The sequence below is a fragment of the Tachyglossus aculeatus genome, chromosome 10 (genome assembly GCF_015852505.1).
Source record: "Tachyglossus aculeatus isolate mTacAcu1 chromosome 10, mTacAcu1.pri, whole genome shotgun sequence".
NCBI lineage: Eukaryota > Metazoa > Chordata > Mammalia > Monotremata > Tachyglossidae > Tachyglossus > Tachyglossus aculeatus.
In genome coordinates, this window is record NC_052075.1 from 1,885,684 (window position 1) to 1,903,594 (window position 17,911).

The window sequence follows — 17,911 nt, forward strand, 5'->3', positions numbered from 1 at the left end:
AGAGCTCGGGCCTGGAGTCACAGGGACCTGAGTTCTAATCCACCACTTGTCTGCTTTGTAACCTTGAGCAAATCACTTCACTTCTCTGGGCCCCAGTTCCCTCACCTGCAAAATGAGGAATAAGTCTTCTAGACTGTGAGTCCGCTGTTGGGTAGGGACCGTCTCTACGTGTTGCCAACTTGTACTTCCCAAGGGCTTAGTACAGTGCTCTGCACACAGTAAGTGCTCAATACATACGATTGAATGAATGAATGAAGACTGCGAGCTCCATGAGGGACATGGACCGTGTCCGGCCTAGGTTGTACCTACCCTCAGCGCTTAGTACAGTGCCTGGCACATAGTAAGTGCGTAACAAATATCAGAAAATAAAAAGAAAGAAAAGGAAAATAAGCTGAGGGTGCTGCTCTTTGAAAGTCACTAACCCTGAGCCTCCTGCATTGTGTTTGTCAACACATGGAAAGACTGCATTTCACCGGCATGTGGAAATTCGAGCGACTCTTCTCCCACTCCCTTCTGTGTCGCCCTGACTTGCTCCCTTTGTTCTTCCCCTGTCCCAGCCCCACAGCACTTTTTATTTTTAATGGCATTTATTAAGCACTTACTATGTGCAAAGCACTGTTCTAAGCGCTTATGTCCATATCTGTCATTGATTTATTTCTATTAGCGTCTGTCTCCCCCGCCTCTAGACTTCAAGATCGTTGTGGGCAATGAATGCGTCTGTTTATTGTTGTATTGGCATTTATTAAGCACTTACTATGTGCAAAGCACTGTTCTAAGCACTGAGCACTGTTGTAAGCGCTTATGTCCATATCTGTCATTGATTTATTTCTATTAGCGTCTGTCTCCCCCGCCTCTAGACTTCAAGATTGTTGTGGGCAAAGAATGCGTCTGTTTATTGTTGTATTGGCATTTATTAAGCACTTACTATGTGCAAAGCACTGTTCTAAGCAGCGAGCACTGTTCTAAGCGCTTATGTCCATGTCTGTCATTGATTTATTTCTATTAGCATCTGTCTCCCCCGCCTCTAGACTTCAAGATCGTTGTGGGCAATGAATGCGTCTGTTTATTGTTGCATTGGCATTTATTAAGCACTTACTATGTGCAAAGCACTGTTCTAAGCAGTGAGCACTATACTAAGCGCTTATGTCCATATGTGTCATTAATTTATTTCTATTAGCATCTGTCTCCCCCGCCTCTAGACTTCAAGATCATTGTGGGCAATGAATGTGTCTGTTTATTGTTGTACTGGCATTTATTAAGCACTTACTATGTGCAAAGCACTGTTCTAAGCAGTGAGCACTGTACTAAGCGCTTATGTTCATATCTGTCATTGATTTATTTCTATTAGCGTCTGTCTCCCCCGCCTCTAGACTTCAAGATCGTTGTGGGCAATGAATGCGTCTGTTTATTGTTGTATTGGCATTTATTAAGCACTTACTATGTGCAAAGCACTGTTCTAAGCACTGAGCACTGTTGTAAGCACTTATGTCCATATCTGTCATTGATTTATTTCTATTAGCATCTGTCTCCCCCGCCTCTAGACTTCAAGATCGTTGTGGGCAAAGAATGTGTCTGTTTATTGTTGTATTGGCATTTATTAAGCACTTACTATGTGCAAAGCACTGTTCTAAGCAGTGAGCACTGTTCTAAGCGCTTATGTCCATTCCTGTCATTGATTTATTTCTATTAGCGTCTGTCTCCCCCGCCTCTAGACTTCAAGATGGTTGTGGGCAAAGAATGTGTCTGTTTATTGTTGTATTGGCATTTATTAAGCACTTACTATGTGCAAAGCACTGTTCTAAGCAGCGAGCACTGTTCTAAGCGCTTATGTCCATATCTGTCATTGATTTATTTCTATTAGCGTCTGTCTCCCCCGCCTCTAGACTTCAAGATCGTTGTGGGCAAAGAATGTGTCTGTTTATTGTTGTATTGGCATTTATTAAGCACTTACTATGTGCAAAGCACTGTTTAAGCACTGAGCACTGCTTTAAGCGCTTATGTCCATATCTGTCATTGATTTATTTCTATTAGCATCTGTCTCCCCCGCCTCTAGACTTCAAGATGGTTGTGGGCAAAGAATGTGTCTGTTTATTGTTGTATTGGCATTTATTAAGCACTTTCTAAGCAGTGAGCACTGTTCTAAGCACTTATGTCCATATCTGTCATTGATTTATTTCTATTAGCGTCTGTCTCCCCCGCCTCTAGACTTCAAGATCGTTGTGGGCAAAGAATGTGTCTGTTTATTGTTGCATTGTAATCTCCCAAGCATTTAGTACAGTGCTCTGCACACAGTAAGCGCTCAATAAATACAACTGGATGAATGAAACCTATCAACCAAAGAATATCTCCCCGCCGTGCCTCGCCGAGTACCTGGCACTAAATAAGAGGAGGGAATGGCGGCGGAGGCGGTTGACTGAAGCCGCGAAAATAACACAGATCTTCCTGGCAGTCGCCTCACTGGGCTGCATTTAGAAGGCTGGTAGCCATTTTGGCAAGTTTTCTCCCAGCTCTCCTCGTATTAGCCGGTTAAATAATAAGAATGATGATATTTGTTAAGCGTTTACTTGTGGCAAGCACTGTTCTAAGCGCTGGGGTAGATAAAAGCTAATGAGGTTGGACACAGTCCCTGTCCCACATGGGGCGCACAGTCTTAATCCCCATTTTACCGATGAGGGCACTGAGGCCCAGAGAAGTAACGTGACTCGCCCGAGGTCACCCAGCAGACAGATGGCGGAGGCGGGATTAGAATCCAGGTCCTTCCAACTCCCAGGCCATTCATTCAGTCATATTTATTGAGCGCTTACTTTGTGCAGAGCGTTGTACTCAACGCTTGGGAAGTACCAATAGGTGACGTATAGAGGCGGTCCCTGCCCGACAGTGGGCTCACAGTCTAGAAGGGGGAGACAGACAACAAAACAAAACAAGTAGACAGGTGTCAAAACCATCAGAATAAATAGAATTATAGCTATATGCACGTCATTAATAAAATAGAGTAGTAAATATGTGCAAGTAAAATTAATAAAGTAAAAAATATGTACAAATGTATACAAGTGCTGTGGGGAGGGGAAGGGTGGGGTGCAAACTGCTTCCCTGGTTCAGAGGTCGCCTGAAGCCATCCAGGCCCTCACAGGGTAGCCCACACCTAGGCTTCCCTGGATCATCCCTAAATGTGTCTTCCATCCTAATAACAGTAATAATAATAATAATAATGGCATTTATTAAGCTCTTACTATGTGCAAAGCACTGTTCTAATCACTGGGGAAGTTACAAGGTGATCAGGTTGTCCCATGGGGTGCTCATAGTCTTAATTCCCATTTTACAGATGAGGTAACCGAGGCACAGAGAAGTGAAGTGACCTGCCCAAAGTCACACAGCTGACAAGTGGCAGAGGTGGGATTTGAACCCATGACCTCTGACTCCAAAGCCCGGGCTCTTTCCACTGAGCCATGCTGCTTCTAGTCCTAACAGACCTGTGAGCTTGAATTTCCGCAACAAGGGTATCCCTTCATTCCCGAGCAGATCCCAATTGTCCTGGCTTTGGAATACGACAAGGGGGGTGGGGGGGGGGAACTCTCAGAATCCGGAAAGCATCAGGTTCTGGAACTCGCCCTGACTGAGAAGCCACAGCCTCCCGTGGGCATTCATTCACTCAATCGTATTTATTGAGCGCTTACTGTGTGCAGAGCACTGTGCTAAGCGCTTGGGAAGTCCAAGTTCATTCATTCATTCATTCTATCGTATTTATTGAGCGCTTACTGTGTGCAGAGCACTGTGCTAAGCGCTTGGGAAGTCCAAGTTGGCAACATATAGAGACGGGCCCTACCCAACAGCGGGCTCACAGTCTAGAAGGGGGAGACAGACAACAAAACAAAACATAGTAACAAAATGAAATAAATAGAATAGTAAATATGTACAAGTAAAATAGAGTAATTAATCTGTACAAACATATATTAGACTGTGAGCCCACTGTTGGGTAGGGACTGTCTCTATATGTTGCCAATTTGTACTTCTGAAGCGCTTAGTACAGTGCTCTGCACATAGTAAGCGCTCATTAAATACCATTGATGATATATACAGGTGCTGTTGGGAGGGGAAACATCCCACAGGTGGGCTAGGGGACCAGTGCTTTGCACATAGTAAGCGCTTAATAAATACTTATTATTATTATAATACTTATAATACTATTTTATATCAATTATTACTGCTAATTATTACTATTATTATTTTATTATCAATTAATGCTTATTGGTAATAAGTAATAAATACTTATTACTTATTATTATTACCTGTCCCACCCTCCCTGGTATCGTGACCCGGGCGGACACCTTCTTTCTCCCCCGAGAAAGGTGTTTATTTAGGGTCCTTGGCTTGAAGATGGGGGTGCCGGATAGGGTGTGCCCAGCGCCCACCGTACGCAGAGCGCTAGACTGAGTGCTTGGGAGAGGACAACAGAGCACAAAGTGCTTCTTTACCGTTGTATGGAATGACGACGGCCCATCCTTCTCCCTCCCGACGTCCGTGGTCACTTCGCGGAGTCCCAGGGCCGTGGGGCGGAAATTCCCCCTCGGGCGTTTCACCGACAGCATCTCGGAGCAGGTGAAGGGGCCGGTTGGAAGCGTGGACGGGAGGGCCGGAGCCGCCTCCACGGGTCACTCGGGGCTAAGTCCGGGCGCTCAAAAAAGGAGCATGTCTGTGGTTGCGATCGGCCGGCCGGTTCTGGGCTTACTGGCACCCCCTAAACGCAACGATTTCTCATCCCTCTGGGGTCACCTGAGGGAACTTTGAGCTGGAGACGAAATGGAAACCACCGATACCCGTATTCCAACTCTACGTTGTACTCTCCCAAGCCCTTAAGTACAGTGCTCTGCACGCAGTAAGCGCTCAATAAATACGATTGAACGAATGAGTGGGGTTCCCTGACAGGGCTTAAGTGGTGTAGCAATAATTTCAGTGATTAATTATCATGTTTATCAAACCAGCCTTACCTGGTTTGATAAAGTTAGTACAGTGCTCTGCACACAGTAAGCGCTCAATAAATACGATTGATGATGATGGTGCTGTGCTGGACTTCTAGACTGTGAGCCCACTGTTGGGTAGGGACCATCTTTATATGTTGCCAATGTATACTTCCCAAGCGCTTAGTACAGTGCTCTGCACACAGTAAGCGCTCAATAAATACGATTGATGATGATGGTGCTGTGCTGGACTTCTAGACTGTGAGCCCACTGTTGGGTAGGGACCATCTCTATATGTTGCCAACGTGTACTTCCCAAGCGCTTAGTACAGTGCTCTGCACACAGTAAGTGCTCAATAAATATGACTGAATGAATGCTGGTGGCAGGCAGATACAAGATAAGCAGGTCAGTCCCTGTCCCACATAATAATAATAATGATGATGGCATTTGTTAAGCGCTTACTATGTGCAAAGCACTGTTCTAAGCGCTGGGGGGGATACAAGTTGATCAGGTTGTCCCACATGGGGCTCACAGTCTTAATCCCCATTTTACAGGTGAGGTAACTGAGGCTCAGAGAACATAAGTGACTTGCCCAAGGTCACACAGCAGACATGTGAGGGAGCCGGGATTCGAACCCATGACCTCTGACTCCAAAGCCCAAGCTCTTTCCACTGAGCTACGCTGCTTCACTGAGCACATGGGGTTCACGGTTTAAGCGGGGAGGGAGAACAGGTACTGAATCCTCATTTTACACAGGAGGAAACTGAGGCCTGGATGAATCCTCATTTTACACAGGAGGAAACTGAGGCCTGGTGGGGTAAGGTGACTCTCCCCACGTCACCCAACAGAGCTGGGACTAGAACCCAGCCCTCCTAAATCTCTGTCCCTCTCCAAGTGCCCAGTGATCTGCACCGTGGACCTCACTAAAGCTGAATAAAGCACGGCCACGGCCTTTGAGGAGCTTCCGTTCCGTTCTTAACAGCGTTTGGGAGAGTACAGTGGGATGCGTAGACATGATTGGAGAAGCAGCGTGGCAGCGTGGCTCAGTGGAAAGAGCCCGGGCTTTGGAGTCAGAGGTCATGGGTTCAAATCCCGGCTCTGCCAATTGTCAGCTGTGCGACTTTGGGCAAGTCACTTCACTTCTCTGTGCCTCAGTTACCTCATCTGTAAAATCAGGATTAAGACTGTGAGCCCCCTGTAGGACAACCTCATCACCTTGTAACCTCCCCAACACTTAGAACAGTGCACTGCACATAGTAAGCGCTTAATAAATGCCATTCTTCTTCTTCTTCTCAGTGGAAAGAGCCTGGGTTTTGGAGTCAGAGATCATGGGTTCAAATCCCAGCTCCGCCAATTGTCGGCTGTGTGACTTTGAGCAAGTCACTTCACTTCTCTGGGCCTCAGTTACCTCATCTGTAAAAATGGGGATTAAGACTGTGAGCCCCCCGTGGGACGACCTGATCACCTTGTAACCTCCCCAGTGCTTAGAACAGTGCTTTGCACATAGTAAGCACTTAATAAATGCCATTCTTCTTCTTCTCAGTGGAAAGAGCCCGGGCTTTGGAGTCAGAGATCGTGGGTTCAAATCCCAGCTCCGCCAATTGTCAGCTGTGTGACTTTGAGCAAGTCACTTCACTTCTCTGGGCCTCAGTTCCCTCATCTGTAAAAATGGGGATTAAGACTGTGAGCCCTCCGTGGGACGACCTGATCACCTTGTAACCTCCCCAGCGCTTAGAACAGTGCTTTGCACATGGTAAGCGCTTAATAAATGCCGTCATTATTATTATGATGATGACTACCGCCCACTAGGAGCTTCCAGTCTAGCTGTCTTGTATCCATCCAGGTGCCTTCAACTCTCGTGCCCACCCCCACCTCCATCCAGGCCTCCGGGGGCACGGGGTCCGGGGGCTGCGTTGTTAAATAGTCCCCGTTCTCGCTCTCTCCAGGAATGCCGTCCCCGACCACATTGAAGAAGTCCGAGAAGTCCGGGTTCAGCAGCCCCTCCCCCTCGCAGACCTCCTCTCTGGGGACGGCGTTTACCCAGCACCACCGGCCTGTCATCACGGGACCCAGAGGTGAGGCTTTCCCCCCGACCCGGGACCATGAGAGAGCCCCCTCCTCTTCCCCCTTTCCCTCCCTACACGCCAGCAGAGGACGGCGGTGGCGGTTTCAGCTTTCCAGTCTGCCGACAGCGGAAACATTCCTGGCAGTGGTGGGGTGTCGGGAGTGGGCTTCCGGTGAGCCGCGCGCTGAAAGGTGCCAGGGTGGGAGATTGTTGTAGGCCGGGGGGATCGGGCCTGGCCCGAGAGGAGGTGGCACGGTGGGAGATCGTTGTAGGCCGGGGGGATCGTGCCTGGCCCGAGAGGAGGTGGGTCCGTTCAAGTATCATGGGGCAGGATCCCCTGGCACCCAACGCCCCCCTACAATTTTGAGGGTTTTCAGGATGATGGAGGCGAGTCGGAGGACGGGACAAAGGGAGGTGATGCTGAGCCTCGTTGTGTGTAAAGTAACAGAACACCTTCCACCTCCATTTCCGGTTAGGGCCCCTTCCTGTCTGGCCAGACCCTATGGCGGAGGGTGGGGTCCGACATCTCCCGCTCCGCAGGTCTCCCCCAAGGACAGAGACAAAAGAGGCAGGAAGCCCTTTATCGCTTTCCCAGAAGCCTCTGCTTCGATGCCGGTTGGGCGGGTTTTTGTGTCTCCCAGAACTCCCGGTTCTTCCCAAATGTGGGGTCATGACCCCCAACCCCCCCCCCCACCGGTGCCCCACGGTCAGGAAAAGGCGGGCTCCAGTTCCCACACCTCGACTAGCCACTTCTCCCCTGTCTGGATTACGCTCCTTCTGGCCAGAAACGCTGGGCCAGAACCACCTTTCCCTATTGTTGCCAACTTGTACTTCCAAGCACTTAGTACAGTGCTCTGCACACAGTAAGCGCTCAGTAAATACGATTGAAGGAATGAATGAATGAATATTCCCTCCCAAGCTCCTTTACCCACCCTGCCCGGGCAGAACCCCCAACCCCCTCCTTACCCTCCCGAGTTACTTTGGGGTTCAGTTACAGAACCTTGGGGGGGTCCTGTGGCCCATCCTCTAGAGCTCTTGTGCCCCTGCACCCTACCAGCAGCATGGCTCAGTGGAAAGAGCCCGGGCTTTGGAGTCAGAGGTCATGGGTTCAAATCCTGGCTCTGCCAACTGTCAGCTGTGTGACTTTGGGCAAGTCACTTCACTTCTCTGGGCCTCAGTTACCTCATGGAGATTAAAACTGTGAGCCCCCCCGTGGGACAACCTGATCACCTTCTCACCTCCCCAGCGCTTAAAACAGTGCTTTGCACATAGTAAGCGCTTAATAAATGCCACCATTATTATTATTAATCCCATTTTACAGATGAGGTAACTGAGACACAGAGAAGTGAAGTGATATGCCCAAGGCCACAGGGCGGAAAAGTGGCCGGGTCAGGATTGGAACCCATGACCTTCTTTCTCCCAGGCTCCTGCTCTATTCACTAGGCCATACTGCTCATGGTTTCATAGAGGAGCCCTTCAGGCCTGAACCTTTGCCCGCAGGAAATAGTCCATGCCAACGCAGGCACAGTTTTCACCCCCGACACCTTGGCTGGGGTTTAGTCAAAATTTGGAAGCGTTCGCCGGGCACGTGGACCAGTTGAGGCAGGAGACTGAGTGGAGGGGGAACGGGGCTGGGAGCCAGGACACTTGGGTTCTAGGAAAGCGCTGCTTCTCACCTGCTGTGTGCCTTCAGACTAGTCATCTGATAGTAGTAGTACTACTACTAATAATAATAATAATAGTCATGGTATTTGTTGAGCGCTTACTACATTCCAAGCACAATACTAGGCGCTGGGGTAGGTAGTTGATAATAATAATAATGATGGCATTTATTAAGCACTTACTATGTGCAAAGCACTACTACTACTACTAATAGTCATGGTATTTGTTGAGCACTTACTACATTCCAAGCACAGTACTAGGCCCTGGGGTAGGTAGTTGATAATAATAATAATGATGGCATTTATTAAGCGCTTACTATGAGCAAAGCACTACTACTACTACTACTAGTCATGGTATTTGTTGAGCACTTACTATGTTCCAAGCACAATACTAGGCACTGGGGTAGGTAGTTGATAATAATAATAATGATGGCATTTATTAAGCACTTACTATGTGCAAAGCACTACTACTACTACTAATAGTCATGGTATTTGTTGAGCACTTACTACGTTCCAAGCACAATACTAGGCACTGGGGTAGGTAGTTGATAATGATAATAATGATGCCATTTATTAAGCGCTTACTATGTGCAAAGCACTGTTCTAAGCACTGGGGAGGTTACAAGGTGATCAGGTTGTCCCACGGGGGGCTCTCAGTCTTAATCCCCATTTTCCAGATGAGGTAACTGAGGCACAGAGAAGTTTGGTGACTTGTCCAAAGACAAAGCTGACAATTGGCGGAGCCAGCATTGGAACCCATGACCTCTGACTCCAAAGCCCGGGCTTTTTGTACTGAGCCACGCTGCTTCTCAATAATGATGGCATTTGTTAAGCGCTTACTATGTGCAAAGCACTGTTCTAAGCGCTGGGGAGGGTCTAAGGTGATCAGGTTGTCCCACGAGGGGCTCACAGTCTTCATCCCCATTTTACATATAAGGGAACTGGGGCCCAGAGAAGTGAAGTGACTTGCCCAAAGTCACACAGCTGACAATTGGTGGAGACGGGATTTGAACCCGTGACCTCTGACTCCAAAGCCCGGGCTCTTTCCATTGAGCCACACGAGGTAATGGAGATGATCAGGTCCCATATGGGGTTCACGGTTCCAAGTATGGGGGAGAACAGGTATTGAATACCCTTTTTGCAGATGAGGGAACTGAGGCACCTCAGCGACCTTATTTCCTCGCCTGCCCAAGGGAGTGACAGACCCTTGGTGTCCCTCTTTCTCAGGCTGAGACCCCCAGGAGGGGCAGGGCGGCCCTTTGATCGGGTCTTCCCCGGGTCTGATGCATCTGCTGCCACAGGCAGGACTACGTGGCTTAGTGGGAAGAGCACAGGCTTCGGAGTCAGTGGTCATGGGTTCTAATCCCGGCCCCGCCACTTCATTCATTCATTCATTCAATCGTATTTATTGAGCGCTTACTGTGTGCAGAGCACTGTACTAAGTACTTGGGAAGTACAAGTTGGCAACATATAGAGACGGTGGGCTCACCGTCTAGAAGAGGGAGACAGAGAACAAAACAAAACATATTCACAGAATAAAATAAATATGTACAAGTAAAATAAATAAATAAATAGAGTAATAAATACGTACAAACATATATACAGGTGCTGTGGGGAAGGGAAGGAGGTATGGGGGGGGGGAGAGGAAGGAGGGGGCTCAGTCCTTATCAGCTGTGTGACTTTCCCTTTCCCATTAAGCGCTGGTTCACCCCAACAGCAAGGAATCAGAGAAGGGGCACAGCTTCATGGGCACGGGATGCCAGTCGGAGATTCTCCCTGAGCGACACTCCCGCTCAGGGATACGATCTCACCTTGGGCGGTGCATTTTGGAACCAGAGGACGGCACCGTCTTGGGCAACTTAAACCTGTTGGCTGGAGAACCTCATGGGTCTCCCCGGCTCTGGTCTTCCGCGCTTTCTGGGTCACTGGGGGAGAGTCAAGGGCGGAAAGGGGAGAGTCAGGGTGTTGGATGGTCCGTGCTGGGTCACTGGGGAGAGTCAGGGCTGTTGGATGGTCCATGGTGGGTCATTGCAGGGTGGCCAGGGATGGAGAGGAGAGAGTCAGAGGTGTTGGATGTCCATCCTGGGTCACTGGGGCAGGGACAGAGAGGGGAGGTCAAGGGTGATGGATGGTCTGCCCCTAATCAAAAACACCCACGCTTTCTCCTAGCATCCCGGTGCCCCCTGTCCGAAACAGGGCCATGGGCTAAAAAGGTGGGACTGAGCCAGGGTGGCATTGCCCGTGGTCTGTGATGGTTTAGTTGTTGGGACATGAGGGGGGAGGCCAGGGCCGTTGCCCAGTGACCGATCCCCTTTTCCATTCCCTCCTCTGGGCTGCTTGGGCGTGTGATCCAGTCCCCCCTCACCAGCCCGCCAGCTTGCAACATGCCCTCCGGCTATCGTTGAGCCAAACCCTGGTCCAAGAACAGAAAGAGGCTGGGCTGGGCTAGCAGGGAGCTGAGTTGCCAGGCCTGATCCTCCCACAGTGGGCGGGGGGGGGCTCCGTCAGAGAGCCCATGCCAGCCGCAGTCCACGCTCCCACCCCCCAACACCCCGCATCGTCTCCCCCGGCGGTCAGGGTCTCCCCGTCCAGGCTCGGGAAAGTTTCCCTAAAAGGGGCCGGAATGCTCCCAAAGAGGGACTCGGCTGCTGGGGGTTGGGTGGGAAGCAGGACCCCTCCGTGCGGAGACTTGGGCGGGAGGGGTTTGTTCTCAGGACCGACCATTAAATCAGCCCACGCCTTCCAGATACATCGCTTTATTGCTCGATTCGTTCAAAAGCCTCTTAAGATAATGAATAATCTCAGCTTCCCCCGGATCGGTATTGCCTTTATAACTCATGTCTGCAGGAAATCGAAAGGCGTTTGGAACCGGGAGCGAGGTCCGGTCGGAAGGCCGCAGTGCGAAAAGGAGGAGGGGGTGCGGGGAGGGGAAGAAGAAGTGGGGGGATGGTATTTATTGAGCACCCCCGCTCCCCCACGTTGCACCAGCACGGGGCACGGTGCTGACAACGCTGTGTTCTCCACCTTCGTGTAATTTCATGCCTTCCAACGGCGCCGGGCCGGGAAAGAGAGCCACGCAGGGGAAGGGGAGAGACGTCGGTTCGGCCAAGGCAGCGGCTGGGGGGGCCATTGATGTGATCCGCAGAGCCCGTGATCTCGTTCTCTCTGTAACAAACGTCTCTGTCTCGTCTCCTATAGCAAGTCCTCACGCCACGCCGTCGACGCTTCATTTTCCAACGTCCCCCATCATCCAACAGCCCGGTCCCTACTTCTCCCACCCGGCCATCCGTTACCACCCCCAGGAGAGCCTGAAGGAGTTCGTCCAACTCGTCTGTCCCGACGCTGGCCAGCAGGCTGGGCAGGTGGGGTTCCTAAATGTAAGGAGACTCCGTTTTCTTTCTTCAGGCGGGGGAAATAACGCACCCTTCCTCCAGCAGCGGGTCGGCCACCAAGGGAACCCCCCGGAACAGACACAGGGGTCAGAGGCAGGGGCCTGCCCTATGTGGAGCCCACAGCCTCACCGGACTTGGAATGGCTCTGTACCATCCTACCGGGATTTCTCCCAGCTTCCGAGAAAGACTCAGCACAGCCCAGCGGGAAGAGCCCGGGCTTGGGAGTGAGAGGATCAGGCTTTAATCCTGGCTCTGCCAGGTGACTTTGGGCAAGACACTTCATTTCTCTGGGTCTCACCCATAAAACGGGGACTTAATCCTAGATCTCCCTCCCTCTTAGACCGTGACTCTCACGTGGCACAGATATTTTGTCCAATCTTGTCCCATACCTACCCCAGTGCTTAGCTCAGTTCTTGGCACGTAGTAAGCGCTTAACAAATGCCACCATAATAATAATAGCGATTGCTATTATTATTCCTCTTACTACTCACAGGGTCAAAGGTTGGCAGTGCCAGTCTGCCACAGGCTCTTAAATCAGCTCTCACCCTGTAGCGTGGGCATCTGGCTTCGGGCATTTCGATCGTGGAGCCCCGGTCCGAACAAAACAGAAAAGACCTGATCGTTTTCCTTTATTCTTTGCTGGGGGGGCCGGGGTGTGGAGGTGGGGAGTGTGGTTCATCTTTTACTGACAAGGTCTCAGGGCACTTCAGCTCAGCCAGACCTGTTCTGAAACCCTCCTCCCCACCCCTCCCCGACACACCCCATTCTAGAAATCTCATTCATTCCCTTTGTGGTTTCCCTCCTGCCTCTTATCTTGTGTAAAGTTAAACAGCCTTCAGTGATGTTTTTGTTTTTCCCTGAGTAAATGATAGAATCCAGTTATTTAAATAGGCTCCCACTCAGTCAGAGAAGTGATAAAAGGAGGTTAGAGTGTATTTTGGGCCGAGCACCCTGCGTGTTTTTCACGCCAAAGCCCAGTCGATCTGGAACCGAGGAGCAAAATCCGGCTGTACCGTGAAGTCAGATTCATTCATTCATTCATTCATTCAATCGTAGTTATGGAGAGCTTACTGTGTGCAGAGCACTATACTAAGCGCTTGGGAAGTGCAAGTCGGCAACATATAGAGACGATCCCTACCCAACAACGGGCTCACAGTCTAGAAGGGGGAGACAGACAACAAAACAAAGCATGTGGGCAGGTGTCAAGTCGTCAGAACAAATAGAAATCAAGCGAGATGCACATCATTAACAAAATAAATAGAATAGTAAATATGTACAAGTAAAATGAATAGAGTAAGATCTTTTTGCCAGCGCCCACGGCCCCCAGAATCAAGCAGGTCAGTCCCGATGCCCTATCCAGGACACCCGTCTGAAGAGTCTGCCCATCCTCCATCTCCTCCACGCTCCAAAAATCTAAGTCTGCATATCCAGGCCAGACCCAGCTGTGGCTTTGACTAAAGACGAATGATCCCGGGCCTGCTTTGTTTCTGTCGGGATCGATGGAGCGCCGGGCCTGCCTCTCCGGGCCAGCGGGCTTCTCCCACAGCACCCAGGGGCGTCTTGGGTCCCCGGCTGAGTCGTCCGCAGTGGCACGAAGGATGGGATCCTGCCAGGGAGAGGCTTCAGACCGGAGAGGCTTCGAGCCAGAGCTCTGGGCCTCGGCGGGGGAGGAATCCCGAACGGAGAATCCGGGGCGGCGGATTTCCCGGATTTTGTCCTTGCTCGGGAAGTCGTGTAAACGCCCCACGTTTGTGTTTTTCCGGCTCTGAGGGCGGAAGCGGGTGAAGAACGGGAGGCCTTTTGTGGTTGAGAAGAACCCAGCTTGTCGGTCACCCCTTCTCCTCCCAGGCAGTGAAATATTTGTATTTCTTTCGGCATACGCAGCGAGAGTTTAAATCACAGTTCGGTGCAAAACTCCACCTCAGCAGAATCTAGCTGGCAGCTGGATTATAAACTGTCCTGGCTGTGACCTCCTGTGTCGGGGGGAGGGGAGGGTGGTGGGATGTCGGCATTCCATTTTTTTTTTTTTCAGATATTCCCTGAAAAATCTTTCTGGAACAAGTAAGGGCCCCGGCTGGCGGGCAGTGTGATTTTATCTTCCACGGGAAGGAGTTAGGAATCCAGTTTCTAAGCTGGAGCTGGGAGCCAATATTGAAAAACTTGTACTTCCCAAGCACTTAGTACAGTGCTCTGCACACAGTAAGCGCTCAATAAATACGATTGACTGAATGAAAAACCAAGAAAGCTTTTGTTCATTCCCGTTGCTAAGAATACCGACGATAACCGGAAATCGGTTGGGCTCTTTGACTTTTCCAGAGCCCTCTCCCATCGGCTAGCTCAGTTTTTCCTCCTTGGAAGAGAGGGGGAGACAGGGATTGGCATTCCCATCTGACAAATGAGGAAATGGAGGTGCAGAGAGGGTCAGAGGCTCGCCCAAGGTCACATGGCCCACTGTGGGGGACGGGCAGAGCTGGGGCTACAACTTGGGCACTTCTGACCTTCCCCCAGGTTGCCCAAAGAAAGCAGTCATTCATTCAGTCGTTTTTATTGAGCGCTTACTGTATGTAGAGCACTGTACTAAGCGGTTGGGAAGCAAAATATGGAGACGGTCCCTACCCAACAACGGTCTCACAGTCTAGAAGGGGGAGACAGACAACAAAACAAAACAGTCCTGGAGAGCCAGGGGCGGTCTTTGCCTGGAAACTTCCTGAGCGTAAAGGACGGGTGGTGGCACAGCGGGCATGGAGGGGGTGTTGGGCACTGAGAGCACGTCACTACCGCCGAGGTCGGGCATATTGCACGCCTTAGGCCGGAGTTGGGGATTGACTGTGACCCCTGTGACCCCGTGGCTTTCTGTTCTTTCCCTTCAGCCCAACGGCAGCAGCCAAGGCAAGGTGCACAACCCCTTTCTGCCCACCCCCATGCTGCCGCCCCCGCCCCCGCCGCCGATGGCCAGGCCGGTGCCCCTGCCCGTACCGGACACGAAGCCTCCGACCACATCCACGGAAGGGGGTGCCACCTCCCCCACTTCACCGAGTGAGTATGGCCCAGGCCGCCGTCGGGGGGTGGGAGGGGGACTCCATCGGCAACCTCCTCTTCCGGGTCTTTTCCCTGCATCTCCCCTTTCCCCCATGCTGCCTTCAGTCCGTCCACCGGCCAGGGGCGTTTGCTGGTCACCGACGGAGGGACGAGCGCTGTACTGAGTGCCAGGGAGACAGCCAGGGTGCAGCAGAAGGGAGGCACCTGCTCCAGTGGTGGAGACAGAAGGAGGCAACCCAGAGGCTAGGGCCCGAGCGTGGGAATGGGAGGGAGAGCGGAGAGTGGCGTCCCTGTGTCTAGGCCACTCGGTGGACGATCCGGGCGGTCTGAGGGAAGCGCGGTCCAACCCTAGATCTCCGAATCCTTTGGTGGCCATTACTGGCGGTGGGAGGGGAAATGAAACTGGCAACGTGAAGCTAGTGGATCCTCGTCTTTCACCCCCGGGATTGAGGCCTGGGAATCTGTGCAGCCAGGTACACTGGCGATGTTTTTTAGACTGTGAGCCCACTGTTGGGTAGGGACTGTCTCTATGTGTTGCCAATTTGTACTTCCCAAGCGCTTAGTACAGTGCTCTGCACATAGTAAGCGCTCAATAAATACGATTGATTGATTGATGTCCACTGGGGTTTGGATGGACAGCCGGTCCATGCTGGATCACTGGGGGAGTGTCAGGGATGGAGAGGGGAGAGTTGGAGGTTGAATGGTCCATGCTGGGGGAGTTCAGGGATGGAAAGGGGAGAGTTGGAGGTTGAATGGTCCATGCTGGGGGAGTTCAGGGATGGAAAGGGGAGAGTTGGAGGTTGAATGGTCCATGCTGGGGGAGAGTCAGGGGTGTCCAGTGGTCCGTGCTGGGTCACTGGGGGGGAGTCGGGGGGGGAGAACGGGAGAGTCAGGGGTTTTGGATGGTCAGAGAGAGGAGAGTCAGGAGTGTTGGATAGTCTATGCTGCGTTATTAATAATAATAATGGCATTTATTAAGCGCTCACTATGTGCAAGCACTATTGGGGAGAGTCGATTGTCAGCAGTGTTGGACACTGATTATCTGTAACTGTGAAAGTAGTGTCCGGGATGGCAGACAACACACAGATCCTCCAAACATCCCATTGGTCCTGTTGGAGACAGAATCCCGGGTTGGACGGGTGGCAGGGCTGCCCCAGGAATGGCGGCGTATCCTCTCGTGCAAATTGCCTCCCCCGAGAAACCATCAGCCTTCTTCAGGTCAGAATGCGGAAGGAGAGGCAGGATAGACTGAATAGATCGAGAAGCAGCCCGGCTTCGTGAATGGACCACTGACCCAGAAGTCAGAAGGACCTGGGTTCTAATCCTGGCTCCTCCTCTTGTCTGCTGTGTGACCTTGGGTAGGTCACTTCACTTCTCTGGGCCTCAGTTACCTCTTCTGTAAAATAGGGATTGAGACCATGAGCCCCACGTGGGGCAGGGACTGTGTCCAACCCCATTTGCTTGTATCCACCCTGGCTGGGCACATCGTAAGGGCTTAACAAATACCATAACTATTATAGATATTCAGTCTTTTCTGCATTTTTCCTGACGCCTCTTGCCTTAAAAAATTCCTAAAGTTCTTGTAGTCCTGAACCAAAATGGGCCTTTCTGATGCAGGATTTCGTATCTGGTAGTTTGCTGAAATAAGCAGTGTGGCTCAGTGGCTTTGGAGTCAGAGGTCGTGGGTTCAAATCCCTGCTCCGCCAATTGTCAGCTGTGTGACTTTGGGCAAGTCACTTCGCTTCTCTAGCCCTCAGTTACCTCATCTGTAAAATGGGGATGAAGACTGTGAGCCCCCGTGGGACAACCTGATCACCTTGTAACCTCCCCAGCGCTTAGAACAGTGCTTTGCACATAGTAAGCGCTTAATAAATGCCGTTATTAGTATTATTATTATAAGCTGCCTTCCTCTGGTGAAATAAACTGCCCCTAAGCTGCCTTCGTCTTATGAAATGTGTTTAGTGTCAGAATATTCATTGAGTCCCGGCTGGGTGCCCAGCACTCTGCTAAACACTCATTAGATGAGGAATAATCCAATCAATCAATCAATCAATCAATCGTATTTATTGAGCACTTACTGTGTGCAGAGCACTGTACTAAGCGCTTGGGAAGTACAAATTGGCAACATATAGAGACAAGGTCCCTGTTCCACATGGGCTTCAAATCCTGAGGGGGAGGGGAAATGTGACCGTGAGCCCACTGTTGGGTAGGGACCGTCTCTATATGTTGCCAACTTGTACTTCCCAAGCGCTTAGTACAGTGCTCTGCACACAGTAAGTGCTCAATAAATACGATTGAATGAATGAATGAATGAAAGTGGGTATCAGCAAGGAAGGGGGAGGCCGTGGTCCCAAAGCCAGGGTCTGGTCTGGTCGGGACCGGTGGCTGGGAGCGGACCCACCTTCAAATATTATACCGAGGTCTCCCGGATTGGGAGTGGGGGGCCGGTGGGAAGCCAGTGTTGGAGGACTTTCCGGGGTCCCTGTCTGTTTTGGGGATGCTGTCCCCCCCCGCGAGAACCAGGATGACTGGGCTGGGTGGCAGGGCCCATCCCTGTGGCTGATGTGGGCACCTCCTCGCCGACGGAAGCACGGATGCCCTTGCGTGGGCAGAGGTAGCCCCTGAGACCTTGGCATTGGGTCCACCCCCTCGCCGGGCCGGGAGGCCAACCCGTGGCTGAGTGATAGCGACTTTCCATGCTCACCGCTATGCCCAAGGAAGTCGGGCACCTATGTGCCAAGAGCTAGGTCTGGAGAGGGGTGGACAGGGGGCACGGAGCCTGTACGGACGGAGAGGAAA

At 51.2% G+C, this 17,911-nt stretch overlaps 1 protein-coding gene across 5 annotated transcripts in view; it reads left to right on the plus strand.

Annotated features, from left to right (window-relative positions):
* The window catches only part of NFIA (nuclear factor I A), a 438,948-nt gene that overhangs the window by 389,175 nt on the left and 31,862 nt on the right, over positions 1-17,911 (plus strand). For 3 of the 5 annotated variants that reach the window (XM_038752096.1, XM_038752098.1, XM_038752099.1), the window contains exons 7-9: positions 6,902-7,030; positions 11,880-12,058; positions 14,944-15,109. In XM_038752096.1, the coding sequence (XP_038608024.1) occupies positions 6,902-7,030; positions 11,880-12,058; positions 14,944-15,109 (474 nt within the window). The remainder of the gene's footprint in view (positions 1-6,901; positions 7,031-11,879; positions 12,059-14,943; positions 15,110-17,911) is intronic. The other 2 variants (XM_038752097.1, XM_038752100.1) reach the window with 1 other exon arrangement.